The 19798-nt window shown below is 35.1% G+C and overlaps 1 protein-coding gene across 1 annotated transcript in view; it reads left to right on the top strand.

Annotated features, from left to right (window-relative positions):
* NEMF (nuclear export mediator factor) overlaps positions 1-19798 on the top strand; it is a 52916-nt gene that overhangs the window by 1050 nt on the left and 32068 nt on the right. The window contains exons 2-12 of the mRNA XM_004738736.3: positions 80-148; positions 291-393; positions 3227-3352; positions 11480-11628; positions 12612-12679; positions 13606-13692; positions 15736-15809; positions 16928-16998; positions 17077-17152; positions 17590-17652; positions 19721-19798. Coding sequence (XP_004738793.2) covers positions 80-148; positions 291-393; positions 3227-3352; positions 11480-11628; positions 12612-12679; positions 13606-13692; positions 15736-15809; positions 16928-16998; positions 17077-17152; positions 17590-17652; positions 19721-19798 — 964 coding nt within the window. The remainder of the gene's footprint in view (positions 1-79; positions 149-290; positions 394-3226; positions 3353-11479; positions 11629-12611; positions 12680-13605; positions 13693-15735; positions 15810-16927; positions 16999-17076; positions 17153-17589; positions 17653-19720) is intronic.

The raw sequence follows: 19798 nt of genomic DNA, 5'->3' as shown, positions 1-19798 counted from the left end.
GCTCTGCTTCTGCCTGCCCCTTTAATTTCTGTGAAGTTCTATATTTCAAATGTTGTTACATGTTTCTTTCTCTTTGCAGCTTAATAGGAATGAGAGTAAACAATGTTTATGATGTGGATAATAAGACCTATCTTATTCGTCTTCAAAAGTAAGAGCATTTTACAGGCTTGTTTTATCTTTGGTAATTAAATATGAGATTATTAACTTTTTTAACTTGCATTTTTAGTCTTTTTTACTGAGTTAATATTGACAAATGCCCTAAAGAAAAATTTAACTTTTTTTTTCTACAGACCAGACTTCAAAGCTACACTTTTACTTGAATCTGGCATACGAATTCACACAACAGAATTTGAGTGGCCTAAGAATATGATGCCATCTAGTTTTGCCATGAAGGTAAACTTTACGTTATACTTGAAGCTAAATTATAAGGCCCTGAGATTGGTCACTAACGATTTAAGTTTTAAAACGTTTGACTTTCCTTTACTATTGTGAATAAAGTAGAGATAAAGTAGAATAGTTGATAGATACTGGGATAAACAAAGTAGCTATTTATTGACTTTTTCCTGTTACTCTTCCCACGCATTCTGGTCCAAATCTTTCTGTTCCCACAGTCACTATTCTAATTTGAGCTTTCATAACATTCCTTTAAAGTCCCTTAATTACAGTCTACTTCTTGCTATGAAAACAGTTGTGTCAGACCAGTGTTAACTTTCCTAAAGCCTCCTTTTCATCAGTTTTTCACCTTTATGTGATTCCCTAATTTATGAACTCATATCCTATCTATATCCTGTAATTCTTGTCTTTCTATGATACGCCTTACCTCCCCTTTCCTAGTTTTCTGCGGCTCACTTTTGAGCTACCAATCTGTATTTTGTTGGAATACTCAATGACATTAGTATGTTACCAATCATATCTTTTTACTTTTCACTTTTCTCTTTGCTTTTGTTTTTTATTAAAATTGAGATTCTGCATTTGTGGACGAGTTATCTATCCATTTGTTGACATAGCTGAAAGATTATGTGGTATAGAGGAGGAACATTAGAATCAAATATACCTAACTTAGAGTTAATGATTTTGCCGCTAAATAATTTTATAACCCAGAAAAGGTACTTAACCTCTTGAAACTTAGTTTCTTTAAATGTAAAATGTGGATAATACCTCCCTCATGGGATTATTGGTGAGGATTAATTGAAGTAACATGTAAAGCACCTAACACAATGCCTGACACATATTAGGGCTCCATATGTATTAATTTCCTTCTTCCTCTCCTCCTCACTTTCCTTCAGAAATTTATTTGTTTTGGCATTGTGTTATTTCATTAGAGGCTTTACAGAGAAGAATCTTATCCCCAGCAACTTAGAATCTGTTTTGGATTACAAGTTAGGTAAGTGTTTCCCAAATCACAAGGCCTGTCACAAAATTATCAAAACTTAAAAGTTTAATATACTTAATAGTAACCCTAAATGGTTTTTTGGGAATTATCCCTAATGGTGGCACTTGGTATTTGTATAGCACTTTTCAAAGTAAATGAATAATGTATATTTTAAGTTGTTTAATATATCAGTAGATATGAAGAACAGTTATTTTAGTTTTACAGATGATGTAACAGATGATAAGATTATATGATACTGGAATTGTGGGAAAATCCCCAAATTAGGCTATACCAATAGGAAGCCAAATACCCTAAAAAGAGTTAGAATTTTATGAGTTAGGTGGAGCAGACAATGTTAAGCACGTTACAAATAATTTAACTAATGCTACTGTTATATGGCATAGACATGCTCAGTTTGTGGTAAATCACAGTGATTGTTCCTCATTCTCATATTTGGGGATCCCAGTTAATGCTTTGTGGCACCGACAGTTGTTTTCATCAAGCTGCTAATAGGGAAATAAAATAAGCACTACATATGTACCATATGCCCATCTATACTCATGATAAATAATCTTCCCTTTTCTCCATTACATGATGTGGATTTCTGTTCCTTTCAAGAATGCCTTTTATCTCCATTTTGACTTTATTTTTCTTGAATAAAAACACTACTGGGGGACTCTGGAAGGATTGTGATTTTCCCCTGGGGATTTAAAAATAGCCCTATATGTAGGTCACTGTTTAAATCAAAATCATTATAGACCACTTGTAAGTCAGAACTATTGAATATAGGAAGGCGAGATTGTTAGAAGTTTGAAAAGTCTTATTACATCTGCCTGAATATATTAGTACATAAAATGAGAATTTTAGTCAATTTGAACTATCAGGTCTGGGGAAGAAGTCTTGGTTATCAAAGAGTTGGCATTCTGAAATTGATTATATATTTCTTTCTTTTGATTTTTTTTTTAAGGTGATTTTATATTAACATCTCTGTAAAATTTGTCTTGAATTTAAGTCTTGAAAGCATTCTATCTTACTGGTCTTGACTAAGGGGTCTTTCTAATTCAAGAATTAGAAACAATTGGAAAATTTTGGGGGGCACTACAGAGTAGTCTTATTTCTGGTCTGTATTATACTTAAACATTTGTACTAAAGGATAGTACATAAAATCTAAAGCAATAGGTGCTTACCAGGTAATTTGTGTTTGGGTTTAAAAATGTTAATTTTATTTTAACTGCTAATAAGAAAAGAACATCATGATTTAGGGATAGGAAGAATGGGATTTGATAAGGAATGGGAGTTAATACATTTGGATTTGAGCTAAGTTGATCAAAACCTTTGGAGACGGTACCAGAAAAAATCTGTCTGGGTTGGATTAATAGATTTTTGGGAATAGAAGGTAATTGGTTGTATGCAGAGGACTAACTTATAGAATACCAATAAGCTCATGGTTCAGAATTTGTATTTGAAGTAGAAGATTAGTGGAAACCACTAATTAATTTTGAACACAAAGGAAATTGGGGATACTTAAAAGATGGGACTAGAAAGAGGCTTAAAAGGTTATAGTTTTGAGTGAGGACATCAGGGTAAGAAAAAGGGATTTAACAGTGGTATAAACAAAATAAATTTCTCTGTAGGTCTGTCATTGTCTTCTTAAAAATATAAAATACTGTTTCAGAGTTAGTAGGGTCGTCTGAAATAAAGTGTTTTCCTTAGATTATCATCTGCAACTTTTGTTTACTACTTTTTAAATGTTATTACCGACGGTAATGAAAAGAGGAAACTTACTTACAAACCAGTATCAAACGATCAGAAATTGACTTCTGTTTAAATGACTTTTCTTCTGTTTTTCACTAGTGTCGAAAACATTTGAAGAGTCGGCGTTTGGTCAGTGCAAAACAACTTGGTGTGGATAGAATTGTAGACTTTCAATTTGGAAGTGATGAAGCTGCTTATCACTTAATCATTGAGCTCTATGATAGGGTAAGTTAAATTTGGGGAATGATAGCAAGGATAATTGATCATTATATTGTTACTTATTGGTGCAATGCTGTTGTACTGTAAGACATGGTCAGGGAATCTTCTGCCCCTTCCCTTACAGGCAACTGCAACTGCAGCCCATCTGAAGTTGATTTTTGTATGTGGTCTCAGGTAGTGGTCAATTAAAATTTGTATGATACCATCTTTTAAAATTTTTTTTTAAAACTTCTTTGTTTGGAAATGACTATAGATTCACAGGAAGTTGCAAAGACATGTCAGTGTCCCTCAGTTGCTACATTTTACATAATTAGAATACAGTATCAAAATCAGGACTAGTGTGCATCTAGTTCTGTGTAATTTACCACCTTTGTAGATCCATGTAACCACCACTATAGTCAAGATACAGAATTTTCCATTACCACAGAGATCTTGGTGATACCACTTTATGGTAATATCCACCCACCCTACTTCCTCCCACCATCCCTACTTCCTGACAACTACCAATCTGTTCTGTCTCTATAATTTTGTCATTATATTGGGCCTTCGACAACGAGGTCAGTTTCAGAACCTTGCTTGAGAGGACATACCAGATACTCTTAAACAGGAGTTGTTAAACTGCCTGTGTCTCCTTTTTATAAAGCTCGTGAGCTTAAGAATGGCTTTTATGTTTTAAAAGGGCTCTTAAAAAAAAGAAAAGAAGGTGCAATTGAGACCATATGTAGCCACAAATGCTAAAATGTTTACTATTTTGCCTTTTACAGAGTTAGCTTTTTTGGTATCTTGACCCCCTGCTCTTATAAAATATATTGACTCACATCCAAGCCAGTATTGCGTAGACAAATGCCAAAATATATCAGGGAACCAAATTAGAATTTGTGAGACTTAATTTAATCTAGAAGCAGATGCTTTTATGAAAATAGAGTGCCAACCTGTGATCTAGGATGATCAGAATTAATCACACAGGACTAAATAAGTTGGAGAGAACGTAATTGTGGTTAATTTTTTTTTTCCAGAATGTTGTTAGTGTTATTTTTGTGATGATTGTCTTACTGTAGTATATGATAAAGCCCTTTGTCTTTCTCTTGATCTTTAGTAGTTCCTACTTCTACAAATTGAAGTGATCTCTTCCTTATATGGTAATTTGCTCTCATTGGGGTTATATTTTATATGGAATAGTAGTGTCCACAAAGCTCTCCTGAGAAACTGGTTTTGTACCTTTTCGGTGGCACGTAAGGTCTTAGCTTATTTATTGTGAGGAAGATCACATCCGTGTAGGTTTGAGTAACTTTAAAGAGAAATTTACCTATGTTTATAGGTATACCACAGACATAGTGAGTAGTGGAGGTTTTTTTGTTTCTTTGTTTTTCTGTTTTGGTTTGGTTTCATAAGCTTTGAGTTATAACCAAGTACTAACTTTTAAATCTCTGGGATAACAAACTTTTGAAAATAAAATCCCAAATTTTTTATCAATTCTCCAGGCAGCAATAATTATTACGGCTTTAGTGACTGCTTCTTACCTTGTGGCTCTAGATTTGCTGACTGTAAGGAGATTTGTATATGTTAATTAACATTTCTTGCTGTACCTATATAAATAAATCAGGCCAAGATGCAATGAGAGTAGCTTATGTGTGTGTTTATTTGTCATCAGTAATTTTGGATGTTATGATCATGAGAGGGGACTGTAAAAAAAAAAAAAAGTATCCATTTGTTTCTTTGAAAAGAGACAAAAAGGACAAAATGTAATTTTAGTGTCCTACTGAGTGCTGTCTAGTAGGCATTCCTGGGCATTATCTTTTTCCTTAAGGATGTGTAGCTTTAATTTGGTATTTACTATTGGTTAGGTTTTTTTTTTTAAATGATTCTATAAAGGTAGATTTTAACTTGTAGAAAACTCATAGCAGTACAAATATTTCTTGCATCATAGCAATGAAAATAATTGCATCCAGTAGAGATTCAAATTGTATCTGTCCAGAGAAAAGATATCCCCAAAGGTTGGTCTATCTTACTGCCTTGAATTGGCAATCTTATACAATCATTCTCTTAGTTACTCTAAATATTTCACTTATTTCATTTCTCTTACAACCAGTTTTACCATCTAGTTGGTTCAATTGTTAATTAAATACTCTTTTTGCAGTTATAAAAATAGTTCATTGTCTATCTGTCTAATAGTTCATTGTCTGTCATCATTGTTCCTAATGAAATCAGTGTCAGTGCTTTTGAAGGTAACCTAGGCTTTTTACCTGGTGCTTTAAAATTTTTTCTCTTCATGTTCAGTTTTCAGTTTTGCTGTAGTATGCCTAGTTGAGTTTTTATTTGAAATTATCTTTTGGGGATTCATAGCACTTCTAGAAATGAGTTGATGTTTTTCATCAGTTTTGGGAAATTCAGCCATATTTTCTTTGACCTGTTTTTTTCCATCACTAATTTTATTGCTATTGGACAAGAATCATTTAGAATTGCTTTGTGTGTCTGTTTTTAGTTTCTGTTGTTTCTTTTTATTTTAATTACATTGTGTTGTCTCCTCACATGTCTGGTTATTGTATTGTGTTGCAGGCATTGAGTAGGAGAAACAATAGTTACATTGTGAGATCTGGAATGATGTTCTCTTCCTCTAAAGAAGATAATTGCTTTTTACAAGTAGCTAAGGACACAAATAATACCAGATTACCTCACTCCAGTTAAGAATTGAATTGATTAGAAGCTGGGCCTGGAGAATCTGGTATATTTCCGATTCATCTCTTCCCCTGAGACCTGAGATGCAGCCTTTATGACTCACTATTCAGAGTTGGATTTACAGGGTATCTTTCCCTCCCCAACTCATCTTTCACTTGGACTCTGAACTCCAGTTTTTATTCCCCTTAGTTGTCCTGTAAGTTTGTCAGAATTTATGCTCAGCTTCTCAGCCTATCAGCTACTTCTTAACAGTTAGACAAATGATCCTAGGGAAAAATTAGCCCCAAGAGTGGGACTTAACCTTTCTCAGTTTCCTTCCCCTAGGATTTGGTCCTGTAAATGTATACTGTCTTGGTTGCATTTTTTATTTCTTCTTCTTTTTTTTAAAGATTTTATTTATTTATTTGACAGAGAGAGACATAGCGAGAGAGGGAACACAAGCAGAAGGAGTGAGAGAGGGAAAGGCAGGCTTTCTGTGGAGATGGGAGCCCGATGCGGGGGCTCGATTCCAGGACCCTGGGATCATGCCCTGAGCTGAAGGCAGCCGCTTAACGACTGAGCCACCCAGGAACCCCTCATTTTTTATTTTTTAAAACACAGGCTTTGTGTATTTTGTCCAGCTTTTCTATTTCTCAGTAGAACAGTGGTTGGAATTAACCTAGTCTACCATTTAAATTAAACATGTTCTTACAAGTAGTATATGAAAACATTTTCCAGAATATAGAGAAGTACATAGAATTAAAGTGGAGGGTCTTATCATTCCTAGCCCAGACCATTTCCTCATCCCAGGGTAACCACTGTTGTGTTTGGTCTCCTATTTATGGTCTCTTTCCCTCTCCCCACCACCACAAAAAAATTTTTTTTTCATTTGGTGGGGGAAAATCTGTAGAATGTAACTAATGGCAGGCATGCTTCGGCTTCGGTCTCTCTAGGTGACCAGTCATATACCAGGTATGGGTCTTTGCAGGGTTTTTTTTTTTTTTTTCTTTTTCAGTTTGTTTGTTTGTTAGTTTAAGATTTATTTATTTGAGAGAGAGAGAATGAACATGTGGGCAGGAGTTGAGGTGATGGTGGGGCGGGACAAGGGAGACAGAATCCCAAGCAGACCCCCTGCTGAGCAGAGCCAGACACAGGGCTGATCTCATGACCCTGAGATCAAGACCTGAGATGGAGTCAAGAGTCAGACACTTAACTGACTGAGCCACCCAGGCGCCCCTTTTCTTTTTCAATTTAATTTAGACCTTAATGATGCATAAAAATTCTTTCTATACAATGACTTTGTGTAATCTTTACTGTAATTTAAAAAAATCTAAACAAGCTTTTTATTTTGTAATAATTTTAGATTTATAGAAAAGTTGAAAAGGTAATACAGAAAGTTATCATATGCCCTTCATGCAGTTTTTCTTAACATTAACATCTTACGTAATCATAGTCCATGTGTCAAAACCAAGAAATTAACATTGATGCATTACTGTTAATTAAACTGTATATTCTTTTCAGATTTTACCAGTTTTTCTAGTACATGTCTTTTTTTATTCTGGGACTCAATCCCGAATACCCCATTGCATTTAGGGCCTTTATATTTTGAAGGGTTTGAGCGATTGGCATGCATACTGCTAGGTTTCTGAGGCCCAGTTATTTATGAGTTGGAAATAGAAAATAAGGATTTTGTACATGGGAGTATGTGCTTGGGAATTTTCAGTAGTCACTGTGGTATCTAAGAGAGGTAGGTTGGTTGGTGGTTACAGTAAATCTTGAAGATTGCTCTTTCCTCAAACCAAGGTTTGATCTCCCAGCCTTCATGTCTGGAATTTTGATGCATGGTTTATCTAGAGTTGATCAGACCTTGGGTAAAGAGGTGATTACTACTCAGATTCATTTAAGAAAGTCAGCTTATTAATTTATAACAAAGTTTCAGTAAGAAAGACTCTGGAGAAAGTAAGTTAAGATCAGAAAGTAGTTTATCAGAGTCAAGCACAGCATTTCCCAAAGTATGTTTCTTAGATACCATCTTCCATAGCTAATAAGTGTACCTAGAAATATGGATCCCCTAGCCATTAAAATTTGAGGACCTTTGATAATAAAGTAAGATAAAATTTTTTTAACTCTAGGACTTACCAGTGCCTTTAATATAATAATGTGATGTGTATATCCCCTAGAGAAGGATTTGTTAACTTAGAATTTCCAACTAATTTGATCACAGAATTTTTTTAGAGGTGGGGGAACCATCTTACAGAAGAGTTTTGGGAAACCTTGATTTAAGGAAAAAAACACTTCCAGGGAAGTAACTGCCTTGGGATCTGTCAGATGGTCTTGATAACTGCACATTTTGATTCAACAAACATTTATTAAGTACCTTCTCTGTGGCAGGCTTTATGGCCGGGCTGGTTTTTCAAGTTGTATATTTCTGAACCAGACACTGTATGGCCATTTTCCAAGCTCCCAACTTTTCCTTCTTCAGTTAACTTTTATGTTAAGTTAAATGCATGAATGCTTTGAAGTCAGAACTTTCAGGAGTAGGTATTACTCTTTCAACACCTAGTAACTTCTGGGTAATCAAGGTTAATGGTGGTCCCATCTGTTGACGCCACTAATCTTGCAGCCTGTCTTCCCCAACATGAGACTCGGGCTATTCTTACTATCTTCTCTGACCAACTTCAAATTAGTTGCTAAAGCATTTGTGATTCCCTACATGGATGCTTCTTTGTATTTTTTTTTTTTAAGATTTTATTTATTTATTTGACAGAGGCACAGGGAGAAAGGGAACAGAAGCAGAGGAAGTGGGAGAAGCTGAGCAGGGAGCCTGATGCGAGGCTTGATCCCAGGACTCTGGGATCATGACCTGAGCTGAAGGCAGACACTTAATGACTGAGACACCCAGGCGCCCCAGGTATTTTAACTCTATGACAACCCGTGTCTTTGCTGCCTGTAATAAATTTAGAAGGCTGTATTCTTTGGGCAGTTTTATTTTCATTAAGTTTCTCCCTTCTTCGCCTGGGTGGCTGAGTTGGTTAAGCACTTGACTCTTGGTTTAGGCTGGGGTCATGGTTTTGAGGTTGTGGGATTCAGCTCCGTGTCTGGCTCTGTGCTTCGTGCAGAGTCTGCTTCAGATTCTCTCTACCTATCCCTCACCTGCACTCTCTCTCTCAAATAAATAAAATCTTTAAAAAAAAAAAAAGTTTGTTTTTGTTTTTGTTGTTTTTTTTTTAAACTGAGCCTTAACTTCTTTAAAAAACTGAGCCACTGGGTGGCTCAGTGGGTTAATAAACCTCTGCCTTCAGCTCAGTTCATGATCCCAGGGTCCTGGGATTGAGCCCCACATTGGGCTTTCTGCTCAGCAGGGAGCCTGCTTCCCCCTTCTCTCTGCCTTCCTCTCTGCTGCTTGTCATCTCTGTCAGATAAATAAAATCTTCAAAAAAAAAAGTTTCCCCATTTTTTTATTGAAAAGATTATGTAACAATATTAAATTTTAAAAAGTCTTTTTAATCTTTTAATATTTTCATTTTCCCATGTATTTGCTTTACACTTCCTAGGATACAGAGGTTTTTTTGTTTTTTTTTGTCTTGTTATTTTTTACTTAATCTAGATTATAAACATTCCCCTACTTTTTCAAGACATAGTTTTCATACGTTAACAGCTTTTAAATAGTTTGTTATGTTGATATATCATAATTCAGCAATTTCCCTAATTTTTACCTTTAGGCCATTGCTAGTTTTTTCCGTTGTAAATAAACTTCAATAAATATCTTTAATCATATAGCTTTTGGTTTTATTGAGTTATTATTACATTAGGCTACATTATAAGTGTGGAATTACTTGGATAAAGGGTATAACTATCTTTAGTCATTTTGCCACATAACTATTGCTATCAAAAGAAAAATATCTCTTCACTTAGCTCTGAAATACCTGTTCTGAATTGTTCTGAGTAAGATACAGTATTTGTAGACCTGCCTCACAAGGGCAGCAGTTAGTTCAACTGGTGGTCATCAAGGTGTTAATCGACTTCAGGTTTCCCCTACTGTCCAAAAGTAGAGACATTCTTGTGAAACCTTTTCTAAGCTGAAATAGTGTAAAGCAAAGACACAGTTGCCGGCAATTTACATGGAAAAATTTTTGAGCATTCCCAGACCCAAAAAATAACTTCTCTTAGGCTTTTCTTTTTTTCTTAAGACAATTTCTAAAATTATTTTTATTAACATATAATGTATTATGTGTTAATAAAAATATAAAACATAACATGTATTATATGTTAATAAAAATAATGTAATGTAATGTAATGTATTCAGGTCTGTGCATTGTCAGTCTTACACATTTCACAGCACTCACCATAGCAGGTTCCCTCCCTAATGTCCATAACGCATCCACCCTATTCCCACACCCCCACCCCCCAGCAACCCTCAGTTTGTTTTATGAGATTAAGAGTCTCCTATGGTTTGTTAAGAAAATTTTTTTAAATGATTTTATTTATTTATTTGAGAGAGAAGTAGCGAGAGAGAGCATGAGCTGGGAGGGAGGGAGAAACAGGCTCCCTGATGTGGGGCTCAATCCCAGGACCCTGCGATCATGATCTGAGCCAAAGGCAGACACTTAACTGACTGAGCCACCTAGGCACCCCAGGCTCTTCTGATATGTTAAATTGTGTCTTACTAATACTTGCACAAAATAAGTAGACATAAAGCACAGATAGTTCAAAGCTATGATTGCTTGATGCGGAGATGCTAAGAGTAATTCTGTGGAATCAGTGGTATCACCTTTTACTGCTTGGGATATGTGCTGATTCTGTAACAGATCACTGCAAAACACACTGAGTGCTTTTTTGTTTGTTTTTTGCCTTTTTTTCATAAAAGTGAAAATCCTTTTCGGATTTCTTTTGGTTAGTGAAAACAGATACTAATGTAGGTCTTTTATAAGAAAGCCAATTTCAAAAACTGGGAGTAACTCTGTTGTGCTTCTATTAGTGACTTCTGTTAGAACCACCAGACAATGAGTTTAAAGTTGCTGTGCATTCCTTCATTATGTTTCAAACTTGGGGTACTTTATTTGCTCATCTTACTTCACAGTCTGTGCTGTGCAAATGTAAAAGAGCAATGTTTAGATGTGACTTAAATGTTTTTTGTTTGTAACTTCACTTGTATAGCTTTAAGTTTTTAAGAGACTGCATTTTTTTCTCGCTTTTTTTTTTTTTAAAGGATTTTATTTACTTATTTGAGACAGAAAGATACAGAGAGAGAGAGAAGCGCACGAGCATCAACAAGGGGAAATGCAGAGGGAGAGGGAGAAGCAGACTCCCTGCCAGGAGCCTGATGTGGGGCTGGATCCCAGGACGCTGGGATCATGACCTGAGCTGAAGGCAGATGCTTAACCAACTGAGCCACCCAGGCGCCCTTTTTACTCTCTTTTTACGAAGTTTTAAGAATGATTTGGGAAAAGCAGTAAATTATATCTTATTCTATTACAGGGAAACATTGTTCTTACAGATTATGAGTACCTAATTTTGAATATCCTGAGATTTCGAACTGATGAGTCAGATGATGTTAAATTTGCTGTTCGTGAACGCTATCCAGTTGATCATGCTAGAGCTGCTGAGCCTTTGCTTACCTTGGAAAGGTAACATGTTATATTCAAGCTCATTTCATAATGTATTAGAAGGTAAAATAGGTCATAGGTCAGAATATGAATGAACTCTCACATCAGAAAAAATATTTTGTTTACTTGCATACAATAAGTACATTTGGATTGCTTGAACTACATAAATGCATATAAGCAATTAAGCTTCATCTGTAGGTAGCAAATGTAAGTCTTTTTTATCTAAGTCTGGCGTTAGTTCAGGTGTTTTTGATTTCTTGGTAAAGTGAGGGGACTTATTAGCTATTCTGTGAGAAGACAGATGTCTGTCTTGGGCAGAGTGCAAATGGAAATGGTTTAGCTAAGAAAAGGGAGTACTGTAGGATAAGGTGCTGATTTTAATTGTACTCTTCTGGCTGAAAGCTTTTGCTGGCTAATAGCTATAGAAGAGCTTCTGAAAGTATAGCATGCATCACATTTCACCTGGAGGGCTTAATAAAACATAATTGCTGCCCCTGCTTTTGGTGTTTGAATCAATGGATCTGAGATAGGCCCAGGAATTTACATTTCTAACAAGTGCTTGGGTTATGCTGATGCTGCTGATCTGGGGACCAGAGTGATCCACAGCATCGGTAAGAGTTCTCACCAAGTGCATAATTAGGTAAAGCCATTCCAGGTATTAAGATGTATCACCAGGTTCTACAAACATTTACCTGTTATTTGAAAACATCACTTACCTGTCATGTATGAACACACTGGCAGTAAGCAATATGACTTAGTTGAGAAAGTATTGATTTTTCTTAGAAAATTTGGTTTCACATCCCAGTCTGCTGCTCAGGAACCTACTACCCTTGGATAAATTACTTTTACAATTCATTTTCTTACCTACAAAGTGAACTAATTCCTCTTGTACTTAAGTACTCTGATGATCAGGCAATTTGATGTATATGAAAGTTTTATGAATATGAATATTGCTGTTTGTTAAATACAAAGTAGTAAGAGGCATGTCAATTTTGTTTTCACAGATTGACTGAAATAATAGCCAGTGCACCTAAGGGTGAACTACTGAAGAGAGTTCTTAACCCATTACTTCGTGAGTAATCCTAAATAGAGCAGTGAAATGGGCCCCCCCTATTTATTTATTTATTTTTATTTTTTATTATTTTTTTAATTAACATATAATGTATTATTAGAGCAGTGAAATGTTTGCATGAGAATGTAGTTTTCAGGATTCCCTTAAGAAATTAGAAGTCTGCAGCTTTCCAACAGTTAGTATAGCACACATAAAATTTGCAAGTTGGGATTTTTTATTAATTTAGTTTATTAACATTAGTCAGTTTTTGGATATTAAAACTATCTTTTCATTCCTGATTTATGTCCTTAATATGTGGCTCAATTCCATTAAATTTCTGTAACTTGGGCACTGACTTCTATAATTGTCTTAGTCTCAAATTTTTTAAGTACCTGAATTGTTATTACCTTTCAACTTTAGAATAATTTCTCTTCCTCTACCTAAATATTTGAAGTGGTTATCAAACAATAGTCTCTGGTACAGGCTTGAAGGAGTTGAATTATTCACCTTCTGACTAGGAAGTTAGAGTGCTTTTAGAAATAGCATTATGCATTTCTTTCTTTCTTTCTTTCTTCTTTTTTTTTTTTTTAAGATTTTATTTATTTGACAGACAGAGATCACAAGTAGGCAGAGAGGCAGGCAGAGAGAGGGGAGGGGAACCTGATGGAGGGCTCCATCCCAGGACCCTGGGATCATGACCTGAGCCAAAAGCAGAGGCTTTAGCCCACTGAGCTACCCAGGTGCCCCTTGAATTGTTATTTCTAATAACATTCAAAGTAAGTAAACTTAAAAAAAAAAAAATCTTAAAAAGCAAAATAAGTAAATTGTTATTTTCACTGCCCACTATTATTGAGTAGATATTTATATTGGGATAAAAATTTTGAATTATATTTTGAATTTTAAATTTTATAGGAAAATACTAAAGATGATACCCTCTGCTTTTACAGCCTATGGACCAGCTCTCATTGAACACTGTCTTATAGAAAATGGATTCTCTGGCAATGTCAAAGTGGATGAAAAATTTGAAAGCAAAGGTATCCCTGCATGCTACAAGTCCATTTTCATTTATTTCCTTTTTTAAAACTATGAAAATTCTGAGAAAATAATAAAAGTGAGCAGGTAGTTATAAACTTAAAAACATTTGACCTCTGAATGTTCTATCCGTATCGTATTCTCAGCTTCTTACACTGATGTAGCACTTTTATCATGTTATTTTTTTTCTTTTTGAGATTTTATTTATTTATTTGAGAGAAGGAGAAAGCACAAGCAGGAGGAGGGGCAGAGGAAGAAGTAGGCTTCCCACTGAACAGGTAGCCCAATGTGGGGCTCAATCCCAGGATCCTGGGATCATGACATGAGCCAAGGGCAGATTGTTAACTGACTGAGCCACCCAGGTGCCCCACTTTTATCCTTCTTAAAAATTTTATTTATTTGGACAGAGTGAGAGAACACAAGCTGGGCGTGATGGGTACAGAGGGAGAGGGAGAAGCAGACTCCTCACTGAGCAGGCTTGATCCCAGGGCCCTGGGATCATTACCTGAGCTGAAGGCAGTTGATTAATAGACTGAGCCAACCAGGTGCCACCCTAATGTGGTACTTTATCCCTAGTAACTCACAGTACAGTCTCTACCTTATTACCTTTCAAATTTAGAATAGTTTCTCTTCCTCTACCTAAATATTTGAAGTGGTTATCAAACAATAGTCTCTGGTACAGGCTTGAAGGAGTTGAATTATTCACCTTCTGACTAGGAAGTTAGAGTGCTTTTAGAAATAGCATTATGCATGCATTTTAATTCTGAAAGAACTGTAATGTAGCTATATGATGAATTAGGCTTTTGTAATTACTTAAGGGAACCTAACTAAATTGCCAGATTAGGATAGTAAAAATTAGAGGAAATACAAGGGAAATGGAAGACTTGGTCTTTGACAAATTTATCTGCAGATTCTGATGTAAAATTTTTAAAAAGCCCTTCTTCATGTTTATATTTTGGGATTATGTATATATAACTTAAGGTTTAGGGATAGTATTTTTTTTTAAGATTCTTTTTTTTTTTTTTTTTAAGATTTTATTTATTTATTTGACACAGAGAGAGAGATCACAAGTAGGCAGAGAGGCAGGCAAAGAGAGAGAGAGAGATGGAAAGCAAGCTCCCTGCTGAGCAGAGAGCCTGATGCAGAGTTTGATCCCAGGACCCTGAGATTATGACCTGAGCTGAAGGCAGAGGCTTTAACCCACTGAGCCACCCAGGCGACCCGGGATAGTAATTTTTACTGTAAATGTTTTTATGTTTAAAATTACAAGTTAAGGCTGCCTGGGCAACTCATTCAGTTAAGTGTCTGCCTTCAGCTCAGGTCACGGTCTCAGGATAGAGTCCCACATCGGGCTTCCTGCTCAGCAGGGAGTCCGCTTCTCCCTCTGACCTCCTTCCTTCTCATGCTTTCTCTCTATAATAAATAAAATTTTTTAAAAAATACAAGTTAAATGTTTTAGTGAATGCTTTAGTATTTAAAATGTGAATTCAGTACAATCCTGATCAAAATGCCAACAGGTGGTATTGTTTTTGCAATTGTAGTGTTTTGTTTCAAATCTGATATTCTTGTGGAATAAAAGCATGTGAAGTGTTGTGGAAAACTCTGGAAAATAATAGTATAGTTATAATATAATATATAATAATATAAAATAATAAATTATAATATAAAATTATAATAATAGTAGTAGTTATGGAGAATAACCATTTCATTCATTAAAATATATTAAGAATCTAACAGTTTTTGAAGAAATACAAAATAAAGAATTCAGAGACAGGCCCAAATACATAAGGGAATTTAGTATATGAACAGAATACCCTTAAGATCATGAGGGGGAAAAATGATTCAGTAAAAAGCTATTGGAATCACTAGCTGGCCAAAACACGTCCTTAATTATATCTACTGATTACAAACATGAAATAACTGTATCTGCTTTTCTCGAACATTTTTTATTATTCCATCAACACTTTTCTGTTTTATACATGGTTGTTTAATAGTTGTTAATTGACACTTGATTGGCACTCCTTTTTTCCATTTTTATTCTGTAGATATTGAAAAAATACTTGTTTGTCTGCAGCAAGCAGAAGACTATGTGAAAACAACAACCAACTTCAGTGGAAAGGTAGTACCACATATACTTACTGTATATTGTTGTGATTCTATTTATTTAGATTTTCAGAATTTAGGTTCATTAAGGATCACTACCTTTAAGTGTTTTGTTGTAACTTGGAAATTCAACATCTATAATATAGTTATTCTAGGTTTTGTTTTTTTTAAATTCATGTTGGTTTTATAATTTTTTTTGTTTCTTTTGTAGAAAGTACTAGGTCAAGTCATTACTGGTATACCAGGAAAGTTGAGGGATTTGAAAATATATCCTTTTAGGTTGATTTTTAGATAGAGAAGCATATTTTAATTTGCTAGTGCTTTTTTAAAAATTAATGCTTTACATCACTATTTTTTATATTTAAAATTTCTTTTAATTTACATTCAGTTAGCCAACATAGAGAACATCATTAGTTTCAGGTGTAGAATTCAGTAATTCATTAGTTGCGTATAACACCCAATGCTCATCACACCATGTGCCCTTCTTAAAGCCCATCCCCCACTTACCCCATCCCCGACCCACATCCCCTCCAGCAACCCTCAGTTTCTTTCCTCAGTTAAGAGTCTCTCCTGGTTTGTCTCCCTCTCTGATTTCTACCCATTACTTTACATCACCCTAATAGGCAAATACCCTCTGAATTATCTCATACCTTCTTTTTCTTCCGTATTTGAAGTATAACTTTATTTATAACAGAAGTTCAGAAAAAGTTCTGTGCAAATTCCGTGCAAATATACTTGCTCAGTTTTTTAAATGAATTAAAATTTCTTACCAACAAAGTGAATCTAAGACTTTCTACTGGAAGTAAAATGCTTCTGGTTGTTTCAAAGTTGCAGAACATCTAAAAGTGGAAAGAAAAAGGTGTAGTGTACATGTATAATCCCACCATTTTATCAAATCATTAGTGTTCATTTTCTTCCTTATTTTTTCTTGACCATATGAAAAAGACAGTATTATTTAATAATACTTAGTCTAGAAACATCATTTAAGAATTGATACAATCAGTAGAAAAATGCAGCAGATTATTTAAAACTGGAATAATCTTATAAGTTAAATTAATAAAATTTGTATCAGTCGTGGAAAGTAAATCTTTGTTAACTATGAAGAGAAAGAGTTTTAATATTGAATTTTTGTAGGGGTACATCATTCAGAAAAGAGAAATAAAACCAAGCTTGGAAGTAGATAAACCGACTGAAGACATATTCACGTAAGCATGTAGGCATGAGTCAATTTGCTTTGGATGTTTATTAATGTTCTTGAATGATATAATAAATATGTTTTACAGGTATGAGGAATTTCATCCTTTCTTGTTTTCTCAACATTCACAATGTCCATATATAGAATTTGAATCATTTGACAAGGTGGGTTTTCCAATTCTGTTTTTTGACCAGTTAGCACGATATGAGTTATTAAATTAATACCAACTTGCTTTGATTGCTAAATTGAAAATATTTTGGAGTTTACAGTCTCTGTGAATCTGGGCATTAAAAATCAATGCAGTACTCCTGGGGATAAAAATATATGTTTATAAAAAATAAAAAATTTTTAAAAAAATCAATGCAGTCAACAAGTAAAAACTATTGAAAAGTTTTGTTGCCCTCTTATTTCAAGATGAAGGACCAAAGATTTTAACTTAAGTTGATTCTATTTATCTGTATGATACATTTACTGGGAATCTGTTCAAGTTCTTTGAGTAGTGTTATAAAATGGACTCTAAAATTCTATGTATGTAAGTTGAAGTAGAGACCATGGTTTTTTAAAAAACTAGTCATTATCTTTTCTTTTTTCTCCTAATAAGGCTGTGGATGAATTTTATTCCAAGATAGAAGGTCAGAAAATAGATTTAAAAGCTTTACAACAGGTATGGTATTGCTGAAGACATTTATATTAAACCAGCTAGCCTTAGTGTGGTTTGCTGTGTAAATGATGCTTTCATAATAGGAATGGGCAGCCTTTCAGAAGTGGTATGGGAATGCCCTGATCCCTTGGTTTATTGATAAAGGTCCAGGGGAGGTCTCATTGTTGAAAAGCATTCCCTCATTTGTTCCATCAGTATGTCAGATATTCTGCAAAATGCAAAATACAGTGGGAAGGTGGGCCCATTATTTATTCCTTAGTATAATTTGCATAATTACAGCAACCCAAAGCTTCTCAAACTTTACTGTTAAGGGAATACTATTCCAAGGAGATTTTTTAATAGGCCAAAAGATAGGAAAACGTCCTTTCTGTACAATTTAATCATATTTATCATTAAAATGTTTTTTTCTAAGTGGGCTAACTCTGCAGGAGAGTTTAATATACTGTTTCCCCAGCACATTTGACCACATTTTTGGAGCATTGCTGCAGAACAGCTTCAGAAATTAGCCACATTCACTCCTGATTTGAAGGGGATTTGATTTTTCAAAAATATTAAGTAGGGACACCTGGGTGGCTCAGTCATTAAGTGTCTGCCTTCGGCTCAGGTCATGATCCCAGAGTCCTGGGATCAAGCTCCGAATCAGACCCCATGCTCAGCCTGCTTCTCCCTCTCCCCTGGCTCTGTTCCCCCTTCGCTGTCTCTCTGTCAAATAAATAAGTAAAATCTTAAAAAATATATTAACAGGTAAAGTCTTGAAATATGTGTGCAAAAATTTGAAATTATGTGAATCCCTGTACCCTCTCTCTATCGAATAAAATTAAACACAATTTCAAAGCAGGTGGGTTGAATGAATTAAATAAGTGTTACCGCCACACGGTGGCAGTACATGAACCAGTACAGTTATTTCATGGAACCATTGAATGGCATGTTTTTATGTGCATCAGAATATCCATGAATTATTTTAGTGATCACTGCTTACTTCTAATAGTCACTGTTGTGTTTTTAAATTTTTTTAAAGATTTTATTTATCAGAGAGAGAGCGAGAGAGCACAGGCAGGGGGAGGGGCAGAGGGAGAGGGAGAAGCAAACTCCCCTCTGAGCAGGGGCCCAATTTGGGACTTGATCCCAGGACCCTAGGACTATGACCTTAGCCAAAGGCAGATACTTAACCGACTGAGCCACCCAGGTATCCTCCACCCCCCTTTTTCTTAAAAAATGTTTTCTTAAAATTTTACTTATAGTCCCCATTCTTAAAATTCAGATTTTTAACTAACTTATTTTAAAGATTTTATTTATTTATTTGTCAGGGAGAGCAGGAAACCGAGCGAGCATAAACAGGGAAGCAGAAGGCAGAGGGAGAAGCAGGCTCCCTCCTGAGCAAGGAACCCAATGCAGGACTCTATCCCAGAACCCTGAGATCATGACCTGAGCCAAAGGCAGAGCTTAACTGACTGAACCACCCAGGTGTCCCAATTCAAATTTTTAAAATATTACATTCAACATTCAAACATTCACTAATTGGTGATGTTATTACTGGTGTTAGAAAACTTGCTCCAAATCAGTAAATTTGAAATGTAAGTGATACATGATAAAATGAACTACCATGAGCCTTTGTGGCATTAATTTAGGAAAAAGAGTACTCTGTAGAGATGATGATGAGAAAATTAAAGGGGCAATAAAATAAAAAGAAGCTATTTTGGTAATTAATGTTCTTTAAGAATGCATTTCCCCAAAACTTCACTTTTATGTGTTAGGAAGACAGTGTCTTGAATTTTGCCTTGAATAATGCAAGGGCATTAGGGGCATATATTACATACAGTGTTACCAGTAATCAAAATACCTTCTTATATAGGGAAGGGGAAGTGGGTAGTCAGGAGAGGTAATTTGAGAGCTTGAAACACTTTGGGGTAGGATAGACCTGGGAGGTGGGTTATAAGAACCTTCGCTAGCAAGGTGACAATATTTAGGGGGCTGAAGTGGAGGTGGGATAGCGAGTTTCAGGACAGAAGAGAGAAAAGGTACAAAAGGCACGAGAAATCTAATTTTTAAAAATCTGTTTTGTCTACAAAAGGAAAAACAAGCATTGAAGAAATTAGATAATGTCCGAAAGGATCATGAAAACCGATTAGAAGCTCTTCAGCAGGCTCAG

This window comes from Mustela putorius, unplaced genomic scaffold (genome assembly GCF_011764305.1).
Source record: "Mustela putorius furo isolate JIRA1106 unplaced genomic scaffold, ASM1176430v1.1 tig00000129_pilon_pilon_pilon, whole genome shotgun sequence".
Classification (NCBI taxonomy): Eukaryota; Metazoa; Chordata; class Mammalia; order Carnivora; family Mustelidae; genus Mustela; species Mustela putorius.
Note: the sequence above shows the minus strand (reverse complement) of the source record. Positions and strands in the feature narration are given on the sequence as shown.